The sequence below is a fragment of the Carassius carassius genome, chromosome 19 (genome assembly GCF_963082965.1).
Source record: "Carassius carassius chromosome 19, fCarCar2.1, whole genome shotgun sequence".
Taxonomy (NCBI): Eukaryota; Metazoa; Chordata; class Actinopteri; order Cypriniformes; family Cyprinidae; genus Carassius; species Carassius carassius.
This window is the reverse complement of record NC_081773.1, coordinates 13,907,940-13,931,068: the sequence shown is the minus strand read 5'-3', so window position 1 is coordinate 13,931,068 and position 23,129 is coordinate 13,907,940. Positions and strand designations below refer to the sequence as shown.

Below are 23,129 nucleotides of genomic sequence, written 5' to 3'. Positions count from 1 at the left end.
AGACTGTTAGAATTTGTATTATGGCAAGAAAAAAGCAGCTAAGTACAGGAAAACGAGTGGCCATCATTACTTTAAGAAATGAAGGTCAGTCAGTCCGAAAAATTGGGAAAACTTTGAAAGTGTCCCCAAGTGCAGTCACAAAAACCATCAAGCGCTACAAAGAAACTGGCTCACATGCGGACCGCCCCAGGAAAGGAAGACCAAGAGTCACCTCTGCTGCAGAGGATAAGTTCATCCGAGTCACCAGCCTCAGAAATCGCAGGTTAACAGCAGCTCAGATTAGAGACCAGGTCAATGGCACACGGAGTTCTAGCAGCAGACACATCTCTAGAACAACTGTTAAGAGGAGACTGCGTGAATCAGGCCTTCATGGTAGAATATCTGCTAGGAAACCACTGCTAAAGAAGGGCAACAAGCAGAAGAGACTTGTTTGGGCTAAAGAACACAAGGAGCTGAAGCATGGAGGAGGAGGTGTGATGGTGTGGGGGTGCTTTGCTGGTGACACTGTTGGGGATTTATTCAAAATTGAAGGCATACTGAACCAGCATGGCTACCACAGCATCTTGCAGCGGCATGCTATTTCATCCGGTTTGCGTTTAGTTGGACCATCATTTATTTTTCAACAGGAAAAATGACCCTAAACACACCTCCAGGCTGGGTAAGGGCTATTTGACCAAGAAGGAGAGTGATGGGGTGCTGCGCCAGATGACCTGGCCTCCACAGTCACTGGACCTGAACCCAATCGAGATGGTTTGGGGTGAGATGGACCGCAGACAGAAGGCAAAAGGGCCAACAAGTGCTAAGCATCTCTCGGGGAACTCCTTCAAGACTGTTGGAAGACCATTTCAGGTGACTACCTCTTGAAGCTCATCAAGAGAATGCCAAGAGTGTGCAAAGCAGTAATCAAAGCAAAAGGTGGCTACTTTGAAGAACCTAGAATATGACATATTTTCAGTTGTTTCACACTTTTGTTGTGTATATAATTCCACATGTGTTAATTCATAGTGTTGATGCCTTCAGTGTGAATCTACAATTTTCATGGTCTGGAAAATAAAGAAAACTCTTTGAATGAGAAGGTGTGTCCAAACCGTACTGTACTGTATATTTATATAATTCTATAAAACTGTTTCCTATCCATGATATCAGAATGACTTTATTAATTGGTACGAGATGGATTCTTTCTATTCATTCATGGAGGTTGTGCAGTTAGCTGACTGCAGTGAAGTGAATGCCACACCAATCTCAGCCCTGCAAACTGCCACCCTGCCAAGATCTGCATCAAAACACACACACACACACACACACACACACATAGACACACACACACACTCTCGCACACACACACCGCTCACACACACACATAGATGACATCAACAAACCTGCTTAGTATGATGTGCTCCTTGCTTACTTCAGCATTGTGTCTATTTTTATATACAGTACATAATGCAAGCGTATGTTTTATACCTGTCAGCTGCCTTTCTTTACTAAACTATAAAGAGAGATGCTACTTTAATAAATATTTACTAATCTTTATAAAATAAGAACAAATGCAAACTCACAGACACACAGACACACGTTTTTTTGGGGGGCATCCCTAGGCATAATGGTTTTATACTGTACAAACTGTATATTCTATGGCCCTACACCAACCCTACACCTAACCCTAACCCTCACAGGAAACTTTGTGCATTTTTACTTTCTCAGAAAAACTCATTTTGTATGATTTATAAGCCTTTTGAAAAATGGCAACAAGGGGTTATGTCCTCATAAGTCACCCTCTCCTTGTAATACCTGTGTCATACCCATGTCATTATACAGAGTTGTGTCCTGATAAGTCACAAAAACAAGAGCACACACACACACAAACACACTAAGTATTCTCCTATAAAAATTATTTGCAGACAGTGTATGCAGTGAGTGCACAGAAAGGTTGATAATCAATAGTGCAGTGTTTAACTTTGGGCTCTCTCAATCAATACAGAGCTCTGAACAAGAACTAAATATACCATTCGGCCCAGAATCAGAGAAAGACAGAGAGAAAGAGTCAGGCATAAGAAAGGAAAGTTAGCAATATGGCAAATTTAATCTGAAACAAACATAATCAATAAGCCATCGGAAAAATAATAAACTGTATATCCAAATTATAGGAATTTTATGGTCTTTTGTCTTTTGAGCTTTGAAATGTAGTGTGTAGATTCCAGTATATATATATATATATATATATATATATATATATATATATATATATATATATATATATATATATAACTCTAATACTGACCCATAACCAATATAGTACCAAACATAATGTGCATCCCTAGACAAAAGAATATGTGCTCTCAAACACCCATATGTGCTTGTTGAACCTTTCTGATTTTAAAACTAATAAAAGGCCTAGGTATACAGTACTCCTTCCATTGTATCTCATGCAACAAAATACAAAGATTAACTAAAATTTGTGCACACAGTGAGTTCTTCACAATAGTCCATGTCAAAACTGTCAGCTGATACAGAAATGACATCCCAACAGAGTCAAAGCCCCTTCTTTTCATGTCTCATTAGCATGTAATACATATGGAAGGATAGAGAGAAAGACAGACAAAAACAGCAGAGAAAAAAAGTATCTGGAGGAGAGAGAGAGAGACAGGGAGAGTCATGCTTTTCACACTTAAGGAACACAGTCCATAGTTATCTACAGTAATGGCAGGTCCGTAATCAGCACAAAGCTAATTCACTGTGATGCAAAAATGGCCCACTATTTCTCTTTTCCCTCCTCCTTTCATTGTTTCATCTGTCTGCCACATGATTTCTGGGCATTTCTCCTCTCTACTTCCTGCTTGTTTGACTTTCTGCACACAGACTTTGTTTCCTCAATATTGCAAGGAAACCTCTTGTGATAAACCAAACAAATAGCATGATCATTGAGGACAAACCAAAAAGGCAATGTTTCCAAATCATTAAATGCTCCAGACACTTGAGCTGTACAAGTGCTGGCATTGAGTTAAAGGAACGTGATTAATTTATTTATACAGCTGAGAAAATAAATTACGCACACCACAAATCAGATCACGCATTTTCACTTCTAAATTCTCTTCTAAATTGAGCTTTCTCTCTCTCTCTTTTGTGAATTGATATTCATTGTATCTGTATTTGAGGTAATATTTTTAACAAGGTCAAGATGGAATCTGCTGACTTTGCTTTTTCTATGTTTTGTGGAAAATCTGCAGAACTTTGTGAAATATTTGGAAAAATGTAGGAAAACTAAGTCTTATTAGTGGCATTTTAACTTCAAATGTGCTTCAATACTGCTCTTCACAACTTTCATTGTTAACAGAAATGATGTAAAGTAAGCACATGAGGCAGAAGCCGGCTTATTTCTCCACAAATCGAATCAAACATCTCTGAAATTAAAACATTATTGTAGGCTTACTGGTAGGGCAAGAACACTGATTTGACTTAATAATTCATTTGCTGTGGAGTTTGAAGACACAGATTCCATTTGGGACTGTTCAATAATGCTGCCAAATAAATTACAGGAAAAAAAATGCTAAGCTAATGCTAATATGGGTTTCTGTTAGAGGCCAATACTCATGTTTAGCCATTATTTATTCAACTATGTTGGAACTGAGTCTCTCTCTCTCTCTCTCTCTCTCTCTCTCTCTCTCTCTCTCTCTCTCTCTCTCTCTCTCTCTATCTCGCTCTCTATTTTTCTTGCAGTCATCATTCTCAGTATTAATGCATTAGTAACATTGTGCAGCAATTCCTCTGGGAGACAGTCAAATGGTCTTACACCCCTCTATGGCATAGGAAGTAGTGGGGAAACATGACAGCATTATACCTTACCTCAGACGGCAGCCTTCCCAAAGCCCAAAAGTCCTTCAAAAAGTCTTGAATTTACACTGTGGAGCAAACAGCATTGAAGGAAAAAAAAGGATACAGCCGTACTCCTCCAGAACGAGTGCCAATGGCAAGGATCTTTTGCACTGGGTCAAATGCCAGAGCTGTGGGCTGATAGGGAAATCCATGACGCACCGTCTACAGAGAAAGGAAAACACAGAAAACATGAAAAAAGAAAGAAAAGAAAACATGCTGTGCTACATTAAGAACAAAGTACTCTGGGCAACTTTAGTCATTCATTCCCACATAATAGTGACACAGCCTACGGCCTGCCTGCACCCCCTGCTACTCTCCTGAGAACAGCTCACATGAAACAGTACTTCAGCATCTGCTGCTCACTGTGCAGCCACCCGCTCCTTCCCATCTCCTACAAGATATATTCTGCAATATTATATTGGTTTTGCATAAAAATTGGCTGTTCAAAAGTTTGAGGTCAGTAGGATTTTTTTGTTTTTGAAAGAAGCCTCTCATGCTTTCCAAGACTGCATTAAAAATGATAAAATACATTTGAATTATTTTTAAAGTAACTGTTGTCTATTTTAATATACTTTTAAATGTAATTAATTCCTGTGATGACAAAGCTGAATTTTCAGAAGCCATTATCCGAGTATTAAATTCCACATGATCCTTCAGAAATTATTATTTTATGTTGATTTGCTGCTCGAGGAAAAGCCTGTTTATCACAGAGTTACAGCCATTTATTAATGTACAAAATAATATAAGACAGAAATTATAAGTATTTTCTTCTCAAACTTAAGGAATTGAATTCAGATTTAATGCAACATTTTTATTAATTACTTACATGATACACAAGATGATCATTTACAAGTTGCCCATTACCATGTTTAAGGTAAGGGGGAAACCTTATGCATCCAATTTTACTCATCAAAAAATGTCAACATTTCTTACCAAAGGCTAACTTTTACGAAATTTCAAGCCAAAACCAAAGTTCAAACTTTATCAGTCTGGCTGCAATGATGGATCCTGGCATAAGATATATAAGCAACAGTACTGAAAGTGTCCCACAGCTCAGAAGTGTGTCCACATTCTGTTCATTTCAAACAATTCTTTCCAATCAGCTTCATATGCTATACCTTCCATACTTTTACTGCTTTCTGTCTGGAAAAAAAGTTCAAGATCAAATTAGGTCAGTAAAATAAAAAAGAAAATAAAAAAGATTATGCCCTGCTACTTAGTTTACTTAATGCAAAATCACTTGGGATTTGAACCATTTCAATCACATAATCATATATCATCAAAGATGATGATGACACCAGATCACTTGATTGAGACACTAAATCATATGGCACTTCACACTGCTGCCATGCTGACAACACTCCACTTTCCATCTCATTTCCTTTTCCATGTGTCCATGTCTACAATTTCAGCAAAGATCTCAGCATGCCCTTCTGGCACCTCGCTGACCACTCAAGCTCAACTTCATCAAAACCAAGCTCCGCTACCCCCCCAGCCAACACTCCCCCACTCAGTCTATCTTCATCTCAGCTGAAGGTCACACAGCTGTCAACGCTTGCTGTGCAAAAACGATGGTGCCCCCCAAGGCCAACCATCACATTCATGGACAAAATTGCAAGAACCACCTAAACATGCCAGAATCAAGCTTTCCCTTCACTTCTACACCAAACAGCTGGTTTAGTTTCTGCTTATTTGATAACAAGATCATTAACTTCTTACTGGCCTTCCTGCATCTGCTACATGATCTCTTAAACATAGTCAAAACATTCCTTTTTATCTCAAGTTTAATTCAATACAATTTCAAAGTACTTTATTGCTCATATTACCACAAAATCAATTTACACAAAGTAATGAATAACCTAAATAAAGTATCATTAATTAAGAAATAAGCTATTAGTGGCCAATGGCCAAATGAAATACAATAAAATAATACAATTTAATTTAATTTAGCAAGATATTAAATGAATGTAAGGTAGGCTAAATGCCTTACTCAGGGTCCTAATGGTGATTGCTTGCTGCATGTGGGTCTTGAACCAGCAACCTTCTGGCTAAGAGCCCTGAGCTTTATTCTGTAAATCACACTGCATTTAACCTCTAGAATTTCTCACACATTACACGTTTGCACAAATCAAAGTCAAGATGCGGTTATCTGCCATAAGCAGACAGCTAACTGTAAGGACGGCCCCTGTGGAGCATCACCGGGTTAAGTGCTTTGCTCAAGGACACAACGGTGACATGGGAATCTATTTCTGCTAATTCACCTGCAACCAGTGTTAATCTCGTTATCAATTCAATTACTGACAAATTGCTTGTCACTGATGAGTTTAATCAATAAAAAGGGCAACATTGTGCATCATGATGACAATTTTAAAATGTTATAATTTGACAAAAAATAACACTACAAGCTAACGATGTTTTTGAAGAAAAATCTACAAAGAAAATAGTTGTTTTAAATAATGCAGTCACAATCAATAATATCAGAGAATTCAATATTACATTGAATTGCATCTGCACAAAATGCACAAATGGATAAGTAACATGATAGTCAAACTATGAAGTCATGTTGTGTGTTTCCATAACAACGCAATGAATATATATATATATATATATATATATATATATATATATATATATATATATATATATATTTGTTGTAAAAATACATTTTTAATCAAATCAAACTGTTATTTAGACAAACACACGATTGAAACAGCACATTATTGTTCATTCCCACTCACTAAATCAAAAACGTTAGTTTAAATTAGTTCACTCCAGATTTAAAAGTTCTTGATAATTTACTCACCCCTGTGTAATCCAAGATGTTCATGTCTGTAATTCTTCAGTAGAAAAGATATTAAGGTTTTTGAGGAAAATATTCCAAGATTTTTCTCCATATAGTGGACTTCAATGGCGACCAACAAGTTAATGTTCCAAACTGCAGTTTCAATGCAGATTCAAAGGGCATTACACGATCCCAGCCGAGTAATAAGGGTCTTATCTAGCAAAACGATCTATCATTTTCTAAAAATAAATAAATATTTATATACATTTTAACCACAAATGCACATCTTGCACTAGCTCTGCGATGCGTGTCACACATATGATATTTATGTCTTTGTATCAGTTTTTTTTTTTTTTTTAAATGGTTGATTAGTTTGTGTATCCTGGATATTTAAATATTTTGAAACCTAAAAAATCTATTCTGCTAGGAAAAAAACATGACCTTTCGAACGTGATTACAGAATGCATGAAGTTGTGGATGTGCATTGCAGAGCTAGTGCAAAACTAGCATTTGTTGTTAAAAAGAAATGACTAATAATTTTGCTGACCCTTATGCCTCGCAGGGGGTCGTGTACAGCCCTTTGAAGCTGCCTTGAAACTGCAATTTGGATTTGTAACCCACTGGCTTCCATTGAAGTCCACTACTTTCTCTCAATTTTTAAATCACTTCTCAAAACCTTTTTTTTTTTTTTTAGATTAGACTATCCTGAGTGATTTACTGTTGTTATGTTAATGGGTATTGCTTTTTCTTTGTATTACTGTTTATTGTGATATATTCTGTTTTATTAAGTATTTTAGTATTGTAAGGTGTCCTTGAGTGTCTTGAAAGGCGCCCATAAATAAAATGAATGAATTATGATTGTATTTGGAGAAAAATCCTTTATTGTTTTCCTCATAAAGTAAAACAACAGTAACTTAAAACATTTGTTGGTACATGTCAGAACACATGAAATTTGAAATTTTTCCTTATATTAGCTGGTAATTTAAATTTCTGCTCCAAACATCTCTAAATAGCCAACAAAACAATTAAAGTGCATCAAAAGTTCCAGAGCCTATCACTAGCGAGTCACTTATGTGCTATTTTACACAATGGACATTTAACTTGTTACACTTGCAGCAAACTGCCTGCAATCACTGTAATCAATTGAGCTGGTCGGGGGCCAGCTTCAAATCATGCTGCTCTGAGTGTGTTTTATTTGGTGCACTGAACTGTAAAGAAGCTGTCCAGAATGTGTGCTCTGAAATGTAAGAGCAGGTGCTGTCCTCAGCCATCGGAGCTGGAAGCATGCAATGAGAGCCGTCCACAGCCTGCGGGTCTGTGCTAGTGCTCTGGCGCTGGTTATGGCCGGCACAGATGGTGCTGAAATCCATCACACATGCGGCTCCAGAGTTGTGACGCAAATTGTGACACTGTCCAAAAATATTTTAGAAACAATTCTGCAGATTAGTGTCGAATGCTTCCTGATTGGGACTCTGACAGAGAGTGTAACAAATTCAAGTGATCCATGAGGTTTTTTTTTTTTACATTTTACTGTAAAAATGCACTTTCGCTCACTCACTTTCCCCATTTGTTTGGCTCCCTTATGAAGGTACATTCATCAATAATTAATCTGCATGGCTCTGGACTGATGCAAGCAAGTACTGGATGAATGAGCAGGAGGGAGTGATCACAAAGCAAACAAAAGACACAGAGAGAGAGCAAGAGAGAGCAAGAGAGATGGGATGAAGTTAGTGTGATGCCACTACAGCTGCAGGTTCATTGTCTGCTTATGCAGACAAGTGGAATAATTGATCTGCGTCTGCATGGGAGTGGCTGCGTTCGATGTTTCAGTGCGTATGTGCGTGTTGCCTTATCATCTCTATTAATCAAACGAGTGCTAATGAATGCCTCAGCATATAGATTTTCATTCAGTGCTCTGCTTTATTGCAGACTATTTAAGCATCCCCCTCCCATTCCCTCTTCATCTCTGGGTTTCTCTCCTCTCACTCTCTCATACTGATATGGGCTGTTGTCTCCGCCGTTTAGCTATTCAATTTCTCCACCCTGTTTCTACTACTCCATGCTGTTCTATCACTCTTAAAGGGACAGTTCACCCAAAATTTTTAATTCTGTCAAGGTGTAGTCAAACCTATGTACATTTCTTCCTGACATACAGACATTTTATTTGTAATGACACAAGGGTGAGTTAACAATGACAGACCATTCATTTTTGGGTGAACCGTATCTTTAAGTTTGCATGAAGCAAACCATTTCTTTCAAAAGCTTGGGGTCAGTTATTTATTAAATCAAACCTTTCCACAAGGATGCATTAAATGAATCAAAAGTGACAGTACAAATTTATTATTATTATTATTATTATTATTATAAGTAGCAAAAGTACATATTTAATCAAATCAAACTGATATTTACACAAACATATGACTGAAACAACACATTATTGTTCATTCCCACTCACAGAATCAAATGATGCGGTCACACCACACAACTAGCTGTCACACAATCAGGCCAGAACCACATATGCCGTGTGTTTGAGCATGCTGTAACACGCTTTTGTGTCAACCAAGTAGCAAACCCAAAATGAACCTCCCCACCCCCACTCACCATTTCTCCAACTCATTCATACGGGATATATCATCTTCTACATGCTGCACGTATCTGTCTATCTCTCTGTCTTACAGTTTGCTAGATAATGCAGAAAGGAATTAAATATTTCCAGTAATGTGTAGGGCCTTCTTTCAACTCATTATTCTGTCAGTAACTGATGTGATGCCGTGATAGAAATAAAAATCTCTACAGCTGCATTTATACTGCTCCAAATGGTTTTTGAACTGTGGCTTTGTGACATTTTGTTCTGTGTAAATGTTTTGATGGGAACTGCAGTATGTGACTGGATGCTTTTATGGGTTCTCTGCATCAGCTCATGCTAGTAAAGAAGGGCAGAGTAACCATAAAAACAGCATCTGCCTGACACACTATCAATTAGCCACACAGAATATTTATTTAATTCACTCCCTCTCTGTACATAAACAAATAGGAAATATGTTTATGGTAACTATATAGTACACTTATGATAGAAACTTTTTTATTCACCCCCCAAAAAACTTTTCTTCACTCAGGTGCTGTCAAACTCCAAAATGTAAAATAAATTAGTCTGTATGAGTGTGTGTGTGTGTGTGTGTGTGTGTGTGTGTGTGTGTGTGTGTGTGTGTGTGTGTGTGTGTGTGTGTGTGTGTGTGTGTGTGTGTGTGTGTGTGTGTGTGTGTACAGTATTATATATATATGACATAAATGGAGTATATACTGTATGGCAACAATGTTTTGTTATAACAATTTATTGGAGCCTTAATAAAATAATTTTTGGCAACTTAGCAAAACATCACATGCCTGCTAGGCTTCCATATACTAAATATTCCCTGTTCATTTAAACACACTGAAAGCTGCGTCTAAGTCATTGTCTGTGGTAATCTACAACATGATACAGATGTGAAAAAAGCCCAGAATATTCCTTTAATGAGCCACAAACATATTTGCTCACACACCCCTGTCTCCCGCAGCTGGAGTAGGGGTGGGTGTTCCAGGTTCGGCAGCTCTGCAGCTCTGCAGCCTTTAATCATGGGCGGGAGAAGAGATTGACACACAAGGGGGCGCTGACCTCCTGTCTGTCTCAGCAGGGCGATGCGACCTGTGGCAGGAAGGAGATGCGGAGCCCCTGGGACCTCCCCGTATCCATGCATTAATGGTGGGGGGGGTGCAAACAGGCCCCATACGGGCTGCAAAGAGAGTCATTTTGCATTAAATATACATAGTACAGAGAGAGAATGAAAAATACATCTACTGGCCCCAATCTTTAAAGCCTCATCCATATTTCATGGCCAGAAGATCCATTTTTCCCCTTTTTCTCTCCCTTTCTTTATCTCTGGCCTTCGCCTTTAGTTTTGGTTTTCCTTTAGTTTGTTTGTTTTCAACAGCGTGTTTAATTCTGCATTGGAAAGGCACAGGAAGGAAGAGAGCAACATACAGTAAAGAGACCTGGTCAGCACTGATGTCATAGAACTCTCCAGAACATTGAGCAAGGGTCTCTATCACTCCCTTTAGCTCTATCTATCTCTATCTAATTACATTTCAAACCACTCTTTCTCCATCGCTACAAATATTTTAACACACACACAATGAACTCTCTTTCTTGCTCATTCACTCAGCCTCTTCTTTCAGAGGGGAGGGCGGGCGAGTCTAGACCCCACTCTAAAAATAGACCACACATCCAGCACTCCCATGCACCACTCTCTGCCTAAGACTGCAGATCTCGCTTTCACACTCGCGCTGTGTGTCTCTCAAAAGCATGCACACTCATCACACGTTATCATTTTAGATACAACAGGTACTGTCATATGCTCTCCCAAATATTCTTGTATGGACTGTTGACATCAGTTCCATTCATATATTCCTGTCTCCCTCACACACTTATTTATATATACGACACAGAATTGATCCGCTACTGCAATGCAATATAACACAGTGTAAGCAAAAGATGGTCTAGATAAATGTCTGTTGAAATCATTACTAATGCAGTGTGTATTAAAAATGTATTGAGGGAACTATTAATGCTACACACATATTAGATGCCTTTTGTACACACAAACTGATAGTTTGTTATATCATATCTTTTAATGTAAGTGCATGCACATATAAAATATTAAGGATGAAATGAGTCAGAGCTGTGGTGTAGTGACTTGTATATGTAGGCTAGTACATACGTCACTGATAATTAATGTATTTAAAATGAGACCAAAAATATCTTAATTTCATAAATAAAAAGTGTATAGTTTATGTAACATAACAAATGTGTTCGGTTATATAAAGCTGTTGTGTTGTTCTAAACGTCAACACACAATACTGGCCTCTTCCTCAACTTCACCCTTTTCATTTTTCCAAAATTGCATAATTTGAAAGAAGAATAAATGCCTTTTCCTGCACATTGCTCTAGTAAACTATTGTGGTCATATGTAGCAAATCTCTCAGAGCTGCCTGTTACACATGGGGAGATACTCAGACTGCTGTTCCCTGATAAGCTCTATGCCTTTAATATCCCACAGTCTATCCGTATATGGTTCAGAAAGTAAAGCTTCCAGATTGGCACTTTGTGGTGTATGACTCATACACATGAAGCTAGAGCTACATCCCCTCAATCCTTCAGCCAAGAAAAGAAACATCTAAACACTGAACTTTTGAGTAACTTTTGAACCTTTGATAAAGATTTCTGCCCAAACTGAGGGTCACATTCATTCTTAAAATCTCAGTTTCAAACTGATGATCAGCAACAAAAGCCAGACTAGCTCTTATTTTTGATGTCATAACACAGACAGATGTGTCTGATAGGGATAGAGGCAGTTCTAGCATTACATAAAGTTACATAAGCACTTTCTAAAGTAGGCACTTTTACTTAAATCATCTTATTACAGGAATACTGTTACAGAGCAAATCTTTCTACAATTTCTTGACATAAAATAATAAATAAAATAAAATAAAAAATGAACAAAAAACTTATAATAAAATAAAATAAATCAACTAATTCTTTTCTGAGTAACTTTGGTACTTTGCATCTTTATTTCATTTAGCTGTCTCCTTAAAATGCACTGCTTATGTTGCATTCCTCATTTGCAAGTCACTTTGATTAAAAGTATCTGCTAAATGAATAAATGTTAATGTAACGAAGTCTGAAATTAATCTGATATGCTCACTACAAACTGATGCAACAAAATCCTCAGTACTCTGTCACACACAGTAACTCCCAAATGTCATTTTTTTATAAAATCCTGCACTTTTCGTACAGCAGACCTCAGCCAGTCCATCGGCATTGTGTAGGTGGTCTGTGTGAGAATGAGACTAGGGCAGGGTGTAGTATATAGTGTTGCTTCATTCTGGGGTCTAGGGTTTAATCCCTGCAATCCCAGAGGATAGATTTATTGCTCAGAGGTTGCTCTTTCAAAGATGTGTTATTTGGTGACTGAGAGAGGTACAGTACTGGGGATTGCCTTCAACAAATCACTTAACCCCAGGATGCTCAACAGGACCATGCCTGTAATAAATCTACTGTAAGTTGCTTTGGTTAAAAATACAAATCTTATAAATAACAAAAACTCATAACACGCATAACACACAAACTCAATAACACGTATACAAAAAAGCTTGTTGTGGTCCTCATCTAAGTTCTGTCAAGAAGAAGAATCTGATTCTTTTTTTCATTTGCATGAAAACATTATTAAGCATATTTATAATGCCATTTGTCTGATCCCCAAATTATTCACCTAATCACCATAATGTAGGCAAAACCTGACCCACATTTATAAGCCATAACCCCAAGACATACGATTATATCATTTCAAGGAGAAATTTCCTTTGAAAGAAGGAAGACATTTACAAATATGGAAAGAACAAAACAAGCAGAGCAGGATTCTCCATCTAACCACTGTCTATCAGAAACCTGGTTCAATCAGCCTGAAATGGCATTAAGCCTCAAATCCAACAAATAACGTTAAAACAATTGAGTGAACAGGAGGAAGACAGAAAGAACTGAGTGGTGGGAGGGAGGGGGGTTTATACCAGATAAGAGAAATGAGGCTCTTTTATTGGGTCAATAAGTGTGTCGTCGCCCCGGTGAAGCCACATGAGGGCAAACAGCAGAAAAAGCAGTTCTGTCACCAATCAATTACAAAACAGACCATCATCCTGCACACACACAACAGGATAAGACTGAATCAAAAAACGATCAGACAAAATCCAGTCCAAAGTGCCAAGAGATTTAAAAGGTTAATTGAGAGTATTTGTCCTTTTAATGACAACAAGACTAGTAATGCATCTATCTACCCATCTAGTCTTTGTCAGAGCTGCTGTATGTGTACAATCATGGCCAAAAGTTTTGGCAGTGACATTAATTTTGTGTTTTGCTGCTTAAGGTGTTGTGGTGTTTATTCACATTGTTTCTAGACTATTGTGTAGAGTGATCAGATGCATTTTAAATGATTGCTGTAAAAGGAGGGAAGAAGCACTTCCAATCATTGTGTTCTTTTTAGCAGTGGTTAGCTTCAAAGAAACAAGTGCAGCCATCATCGCGGTCCATCAAAATGGCCTCACATGCAAGGAAATTGCTACAAAGAATATTGCACCTGAAAGAACCATTTACCAGATCATTAAGAACTTCAAGGAGAGAGGTTCAACTGCAGAGATGAAGTCTTCAGGACGTCCCAGAGTGTCCAGCAAGTGCCAGGACCAGCTAGAGAATCGTGTCTCCAGCAGTACAGAGCTTGCTCAGGAATGGCAGCAGGTTCGTGTGAGAGCATCTGCATGGACAATGAGCCAAGACTTTTGGACAATGGACTGTTATCAAGAAGGGCAGCAAAGAAGCTACTTCTCTCCAAAAAAAAAAAATGTCAAGGACAGACTGAAATTCTGCAGGAAGTACAAGGCGTGGACAGCAGAAAATTGGTGCAAAATTATTTTCTCTGATGAAGCTCCCTTCTGACTGTGTGGGACATCTGGAAAATTGATTGTTTAGAGAAGAAAAAGTGAACGCTACCATGAGTCTTGTGTTGTGCCAACAGTGAAGCATCCTGAGACCGTCCATGTTTGGGTTTGCTTTTTTTTAACCAAGGGAGTGGGCTCTCTCATAATTCTGCCTAAAAACGCTACCATGAATAAACAATCCATCTAACAATCCATGATCAATTTGTTGATGATCCGTGAATTTTGCAGCATGATGGAGCACCATGTCACAAAGTAAGAGTGATAAAAAAGTGTCTTGAAGATCATTACATTGAACTTTTGGATCCGTGGCCAGGCAACTCCCCGTACCTGTATCTCAATCCCATAGAGAACCTGTTGTCAGTTCTCAAAAGGCAAGTTGACAAGCAGAAGCCCACAAACTGTGATCAACTCCGAGAACTAATGAGACAAGAATGGATCGCCATCAGTCGGGATTTCGCCTAGAAGCTAATTTCCATTATTCCAGAGAAAACTGCACAGGTTATGAAGAACAAGAGTAAACACAGTAAATATTGACTCTTTTTGATTATATATATTTTTTGCCAATAAAAGCCTTTAAAACTTATGATATGCTTATTATTGCTTTTCAGTATACCATAGAAACATGTGGAAAAATTATCTACAAATACTGAAACCAAACTTTGCAAAACACAAAATTGATGTTACTGCCAAAACTTTTGGCCAGGATTGTATAACAAATATCTAAACGTCACTTGAACAGAATGTGTGGGTGCAGATTGTTTCAACCCTGCTGATGTTTATGCTGCAGGCATCAAGCTACGCTAAGAGCGAGAGTTAGAATACAATTACTAAGCTTACAAGCCATTGTGTACTTGAGCGTGCACGTGCACATGCCTAACTGGATTTCTGTCTACAGACGTATCAGCTATCCCTTGCCTATCCAGAGAGGGAGACTGTTCAATGCTGAAATCATCGGAAAGGGAGGCTATGGAAGGATGCCAATCACAAATGAACGCATCTAGTGTGGTTCGATATCATCACTGACTTGAAACAAATATTGATGAATTTTGGCACTGAGCTTGCCATGGAGGTGAGGCAACAACTTCTTAATTGAGCACTGAATGGCATTTGAGGCAATTGCACGATTCTAGCTAGACTTTACATTTGTCTCTTTCACTTTCACTGAAAAATATACATGTTAGTTATCAAGCCTGTAGAGAGTGACAAATAAAGTGCACAGTTGTCTGTCAGAAGGATGTCAGAAATCTAAGAAATCTGTTTACGCTTCTGCTACTTTATATCTCACACTTGCAACATTATTTCTCATAATTACAACATTATATCTGACAATATGACTTTGTTTTTTTAATGGTTTTTTTTCTCCCATGTGTGACTTCATATATCACCATGTGACTTATTCTTGTATTTTTTATTTTTTTTATTTTGATTTGTATCTCACAATTTTGTTTTATTAATTTTGTTTTTAACATCTTTGTAAATTTATTAAAGATAAAATACTTGAATGAATCCATTGCATAAGTATTCATACTCTTATATGGGACAGTTAGCTCATGAGCATTCATATTGCTTGTAAATGTTACACTTTGAGTGATGTTAACCTGCAGCAAATTCAATTGAATGGGTATGATTTGGAAAGGCACACATGTCTTAATAAAAGGCCGAACAGCTGAAAATGCATATTCTAGGCAAAGATCAAGCCCTGAGGTATAAAAAATAAAAAAAATAAATAAATAAACACATATTTTGAAAAGACAGACACTTCCGTGTGGCACTCAGAATTAGGAATGCATCAAGCCAGACATCTGGGGAAGAATTCAGAAAAAAAAAATCTGCTGCACTGAAGGTTCACAGAAAGCATGTATCCTCCATTGTCTATAATGGAAGACATTTGGAGCAACCAGGACTCTTCCTAGAGCTGGCCTCCTGGCAAAAATGAGAAATTGGTGGAGGAAGGGCTTTGGTTAGAGTGGTGACCAACAACCTGATGGTCACTCTAGTTGAGCTCAATAATTATATATGGAGATATGAGAAACCTACAGGAGGACAAACATTACTGAAACACTCCACTGATCTGGGCTTTATGGCAGTGTGGCCAAACTTAATCCTCTCCTCAGTGAAGACACATGAAAATACACTTGGAATTTGCAAAACAACGCCTAAAGGACCCTCAGAATATGAGAAACAAGATTCTCTAGTCTGATGAACCTCGATTCTAAGCATTATGTTTGAAGGAAACCAGCCCTACTCATCACCTGCAGAGTACCATCCCAAAAGTAAACTGTGCTGGTGGAAGTCTCATGCTGTGGGGCTATTTTTCAACAGCAGGGACTGAGGGACTCATCAGAGTAGAATGCAAGCTCAATGGACCAAAATATAGAGATAGCCTTAATGAAAACTCAGTCCAGAGCATTTAGAACCTCAGACTGGCCAGAAGGTTCACCTTCCAACAGGACAGTGACCCTAAGCACACCGCAAGAGTGGCTTACAGACAACTCTGTGAATGTCCTTGAGTGGCCCAGCCACAGCCTGGGATTGAATCCAATCAAATATTTCTGGAGAAACCTGAAAATGTGTGTCTGCCCCATCCAACCTGACAGATTTTGAGAGGTGAGGAGGCGAGGAGAAGAATGGCAGATAATGGCCAAAAGATAATATTCAAAGCTTGTCACATTATACACAAACAGATTTGAGGATGTAAAGGTGCTTCAGCTAAGTACTGAGTTATGCAATGTACTTATTTAATGTTTATATATATTACATATAAATATATAAATATATATTAATATATAATATATATTTGCTTTGACGTTATGGTGTATGAAGTGTAGGTTGATGTGGGGAAAAAATAATTTAAAGCAGTTTAACATAAGGCTGCAACATAACATAAAGTAAATAAATAAATAAAAAAATGAAGGGGTGAAGGGGTTTGAACACTTTCGCAAGACACTGTGCAGTATAGCAACATGAACATCTTAAAATCAAAACAAATAAATTAGCACAAAAAATACACTGAAACACAAAATCCTCTAAAGAAAAATTAATTTTAAAAAGTCCTTCCAGTCTCTCTTTTGTGCGAGTTACTAAACAACAAGAAGGGGATCAGAGAAGTGGAGTGGAAAAGTGATTCAAGGATATAGATTGACTGAATAGGGCTATTCATTTAGGGGTGATTACAAGCTCAGAGCTGTTTAGAGTATTAACTACCTTAGCCCTGCTCAGCCACTGGAGAAACAACACAGAGTTTGAATGATGGAAAGAAATAACAATCAGGTTCAAACAAATGACACCATATGAAATCAATCAATTGAGCAGATGTAAAAATGAGGAGCTAAATAGAAAAAGGAGAGAAAAAAATGGTTCAAACAGTACTGACAAGAAACTCTATGAGTAACTAGCCACATGTCACTACTACACACATGTTTAGATGTGACTCCTCTCAAGTAAAGAGAGCAAGAAGACCCTTCTGGATGCTCAGACCTTCTGATAGGGAAAATCTCACTGTCAAGATCTTCAAGATACAAGGAAAAAAGTCTCTACTTTACATCAAGGCTGCTTTTATTTGATACAAATAGTTTTATAATAAAAAAATTTAAGAACATGCATGTGCCATGGTATGCTTGTGAATGCGAGTCAGACTGACACGGGAAAGAAGAAATTGTTAAATTAAGCCATTTCTTTTTTTTTCTTCTTTTTTATTTTTGCACACAAAAAAGTATTCTCGTAATATTAATTAAATATAATTGCTCATAAAATTAGGGCTGAAACACAGACGTAACATTAACAATGTCCTTCTGGGCCTTGAACGTGTCAGTTGTAAATAAAAAATAATAATAATGTAAAGTATATGCAAGGTCAGAAAGCTCTCAAATATCTCAATTTGTGTTCTGAAGAAGAACAAAGGTCTTACGGGTTTGGAACCACATGAGGGTGAGTAACTAATGACAGAATTATCATTTTTGGGTGAACTATCCCTTCAATATTTCTTTTGAAAAATCAGTATCAGTAACTAAATTTTGCTTTTCTAGAGGATTGGAATACATTTGACTGGTATCATTCTTAGATTAAAAAATGCAAAAAAATCAAAATAAAACTTCCACTCTTCATATAGTTATATAAACACAGCTATTACCTGGATATATTTTAACACAGATTTATACACACTTTTACAGTGGTAGAGATACTGAAGGGAAAAAAGAGAACTAAGCTCACTCATAATGGCTATACCTTATTTTTAGCTCTTTGCTACTATCAGTCTCATCATTTCTGTGTGGTCCTACTACTCTGTTGAATCTACAAACATTGTTGATGATGAAAAAATCTATCAGCAATAGACACTGTGCAATACAATTCATACTCGTTTCCCTTTGGTCGAGTGAGCACAGCTTTCCTTTTGAGAGATGAGGATACATGCAGACAGAGCGGGCTGCTCTAGAGCACATGCTGTGCCACCACTGCGGTCTCAGAGCACTGGAGAGGAAGCCAACATTGTTGACAGAGCACTAACAGAAACATACCATATTATCTACCTTCTTTTTTTGTAATTTGCAAGAGCAAAAACTTGATGACTGGCTTAAAAAAAAAACAAGAAAAAAAAGGACCCTGCTGTTTATATCTTCCATTATGATGTTACATACACCTTTAAAAAAAATTCAGTTTTTGCTCTATGCCTTTGATCCTATTATTTCTGTGCATGCCAGATCCATCCGGGAATATACAGAAGTGAGAGGGAGAGAGAGATCTAAATCTACCATACATGAAACATGGCAGCCCATGACGGGAGCTGTTGGCAAAAGCTCATGATTCAGCTGAGTGATCATAACCAGAAATGGGTGTCACACAGTGTTCTTGAGCACATGAGAGGGTGTTCAGCAGTCTGTTTCAGATGTGCGTCTCCATAGCACTGTCTCTGTCAACATCCCAAAGAAAGCATTCCTCGATAGACTATGAGGTGGATCCTTTATACTCATACTATCTCTAGAATAATAACTCATACAATTCACCATTGCTTATGGTTTGCTTGTACAGTATAGATCAGGTTACATTTTCATTGAAGGGGTCATATAATGAAAATTATCATTTTACTTTTGTTCAGTGCGTGTACAAAAAAGAGGCAAACAAGTCGGAATTCAGTTCCTCATAAAATGAATGTTTTTTTAAAGGGAAAGAATGGAAATTTAAAGGGATTGTTTCATGAGGAATCACATTTGGAGCCTCAGGGAATGAAAGAAAAAACAAGCAGTAGACGTTTATGTTGTACGGATGCTTTAAACTGTTTGCCTCTGTGTTCTGAATATCTAACCTATCTCTCAACATTTATACATCAGCAAAACACTCAAAATCACAACATTCCTTTCACTGTAAAAAAAATAAAATAGTGTAATTATAAAATATTGAAGAATCACTACAGAAAAAAAAAACTGTTAATAAGTTAACAGTAGGTTCCTGTATATACATGGTAAAACTGTAAAAGATCTAACCAGACATTTAATCTAAATTTAACAGTAAAATACTGTTAATTGTTTTTTTTATATAACAAATAAATATAATTTATAGTCAAAAACTGCACACGGATATCCCCAGAATTCCTTTCATTACACTCCACATTTGACATTTTTTTGTTTAAATCATCACGTTCTTTAATAATTTTTGTTATCAGTTATTGTCACCCTTGCCTACTGTGAAGGAAGGAGTAGCGGAGGAATGAGGAGACGTAGGAGTTTTCACACAGAACAATCTTTAATCACAAGACGGAAGGAGCACACGTAGCACACGTAGCACATGGGGTTGACATTCAATATCAGACAGCAAAACATTGGACAGACAATTGTAAATACACAACTAAGAGGGAGAAAAGGCCATAAGGCCACGGTGGAGCCGGAGCGACAGAGGATCGAGGAGTAGCCGAAGGGATGGAGGAGGCTGACAGAGCGGGAGGGACGGTGGGACGAGGCGCAGCCGGAGGAGTGGAGTCCCGAGGTGACAGACGGTCAACAACAGACCAAGGAGAAGCCAAAGTGACAAGGGAGTCTGGTGGAGCCAGTGGACTGATGGGCCACGGCGGAGAGGAGGGAGCTAGGAGCCATGGTGGAGCCGCTGGGTCAAAGGGCCAAGGCGGAGTCTGGGTCTCAGATGCTAGAGGCGGAGACCAGGGATTCAGCAGCCGTTGTGACGATGGAGGATGGCAGAGCTCACAACGTATTGATGGTGGGCTTAAGGTGAGCAGAGGGGCTGACAGATAACAGTGGTGGAGGAGGCAAGAGAGGATGGGTGGATGAGTATTTGTGAGCCTCCAAGCTTAACTATGGACCAGAACCCTCTCAGGACTGGAAGTGGGTACAGGAGCCTTCTCTGGGCTAGACATGGGAACAAGAACTTTCTTTGGGCTAAACTCAGAAATGGGAGGTACAGAGTTTACAGACGGAAGAAAAGGAAAGGGTGGATGTTGGTAAACAAGTCAATTAAGTTTTCCTCAGCTTTGCATTCACCCAAATCCATACTTAGCTCAACCCCAGCCACGATGCAGGGGGCAGAGCTCTTCTCTGTGCTCTCTCTGCCCACTGCTTTCTCCCTCATGGCAAGCTCTGTTGCCAGCTCTCACACCTGGACTGATGTCATGAGCAGTTCCGGCTCCGCTGCAATCCTCAGCTCTGTCGCGCCATGCACGGTCATGGCAGTTTCGACCTCTCCGTCAATGGTGGACTCTGGCTTGAGCTCCGCAAAGCGGGGAGATGGTGGGCTGGGCTCCAGGTCTGGCTTTGAGTAGACACTCTCCAGACACTGGATGATTGCTTCACTCCAGCTTAGTCCAGTGGTTTCTGGGAGGTCGAATGGGTGATGGAAATGTGCCCCGATCCAGAAAACTCAACCGCATACCCCAAGAGGTACGGTCCTTACCGCCGAGGAATGTAAATTTAGCAGTGAGGGAATCCATTGAAACACGAAGAAAACAGAAAACAAAACACTGTAAAAAAAACTCAGAAACAAAAAACGGGGGGAAACACACAACTAATTGTATTTGGTCCAGTATTCTGTCACACTTGCCTACTGTGAAGGAATGAGGAGCAAAGGAATGAGGAGATGTTTTCACGCAGAACAATCTTTGATCACAGGAAGAAAGGAGCACACATAGCACAGGGGGTTGACATTCAATACCGGACAGTGAAACATAGGGTAGACAATTATAAATAATTATAAATACACAACTAACAGCAATAAACACAATTAACATGAGGGGGAACCTTCGTCAGGGCAAGCAAAAGGAGGGGAAAAACACAGTCCAGGGCCATGACAGTTGACAGTTATAGGGTTTTGTTACATCTTCTGTTGTTTAATAAATCTTTACTGCATTATTTAAGTGTTGTGTGTTACCATGATGGTGTTTTGTGCCTGTTTGAACGACTCTGTGCACCTTCTTTATAAGTTTATGGAAAAACTACTTGTCATGAACTTAGATTTTTTTATTTTTTAAATACATTTTGACTAAAAATGTATTATCTTAAAACCATACAAGATATAGACGAGTTTGTTTCTTCATTGGAACAGATTTAGAGGAATTTTGCATTTGTCACTTGCTCAATGAATCGTCTGCAGTGAATGGGTGCAATCAGAATGCCGTCCAAACAGTTTATGAAAACATCAATAATCAACAAGTAATCCACATTATCCAGTCCATCAACTAAAGTCTTGTGAAGTGAAAATCTGTGTTTGTAAGAAACAAAACTATAAAAACGTCATTAAGGCATTTTAACTTTAAACTGTTGCTTCTAGCCAAAATAAAAGTCCATGATATGATCTATAATATTGCTTCCTTCAGTGAAAAAGTCAATCCCCTGTTGTCCTCTCACATGAAAATTCATTAACATATAGTTTTTTGCTTATAAATGGTGGTTGAACTGTGCATATTTCTCTCCCGATTTAGACGATATTATGGAGAGCGGAATCACATTTTAGCCTGTTGCAATGGTTTGAAGTGAAAAACTACATATAATGAATGATTAGTTTTATAAAAATGCACAGATTTTCACTTAACAAGATGTTAATTGATGGACTGGAGTTGTGTGGATTATTGTGATGTTTCTATTATTGTTTGGACAGCATTTTGACAGCCCCATTCACTGCAGAGGATCTATTGGTGATGTAATGCTAGAGTTATCCAAATCTGTTCAGATGAAAAAACAAACTAATCAAGCCTTCATTTTTGTCCACTTTAGGCTGAGTTAATTTTTTGAATGAACTATTCTTTAAATTAGAAACGGCACTGTATATAGTAATAACAGACACCTGTACTACCTGTAGCCTACTTTAAATACATCCTCTTGACAAGATTTGATGTTTTACCTCATTTGTTTAGCTGGCGATGAATTCTAATATAACCAATCTGTTAAGGTCTACACATGCTGCAAATCTATTTAAGTTGAGAAAGGCATCAATGAAAACCAAACGTTACTCGGGGCTGTTGGGTGTATGTATCAGCGCGAGCCTCTCTCACCGTATATTCCCCGGGGGAGAGCACAACAACACCGCGGTCACATCATACATTGTGAGAACGAGGCGTGTGCCGGTCTCCAGTGAATTAATGTGGCGTTCTTTGAACATTCACAAACAGCTTCATAGCCTGCACGTGATACGTTCCTGCACTTCTATTCAAACGCCACGGCTCTAGTTCGTTCTTTCTTACCGCTTTGTTATGCTGTCTTATTTGCTATGTTGGAGAACAACACACGTCCGTCCTCGATCGGTCTAATTTCAAGCTCGAACCGAACCGGTTCAAGTGGACGCAGAAGCGCTGCAGTGAGCTTCAGCCATCCCGACCGGCTGCAATAAAAACCTTTAAAAATAGCTTCAGAAAAGAAGCACACAAGCTTTTTATACATGCTAAACACCTCGGTTATGTAATCGATTCCCTATCACTTGACTTCTCTACTGAGAAGAGGATTGTGTTCCAAGAATGCCT

General features: G+C 38.3%; 1 protein-coding gene across 10 annotated transcripts in view; it reads right to left on the bottom strand.

Moving 5' to 3' along the window:
* The window catches only part of stxbp5l (syntaxin binding protein 5L), a 172,277-nt gene that overhangs the window by 147,759 nt on the left and 1,389 nt on the right, over positions 1–23,129 (bottom strand). For all 10 annotated transcript variants that reach the window (XM_059499928.1, XM_059499933.1, XM_059499930.1 and 7 more), the window contains exon 2: positions 3,938–4,035. In XM_059499928.1, the coding sequence (XP_059355911.1) occupies positions 3,938–4,035 (98 nt within the window). The remainder of the gene's footprint in view (positions 1–3,937; positions 4,036–23,129) is intronic.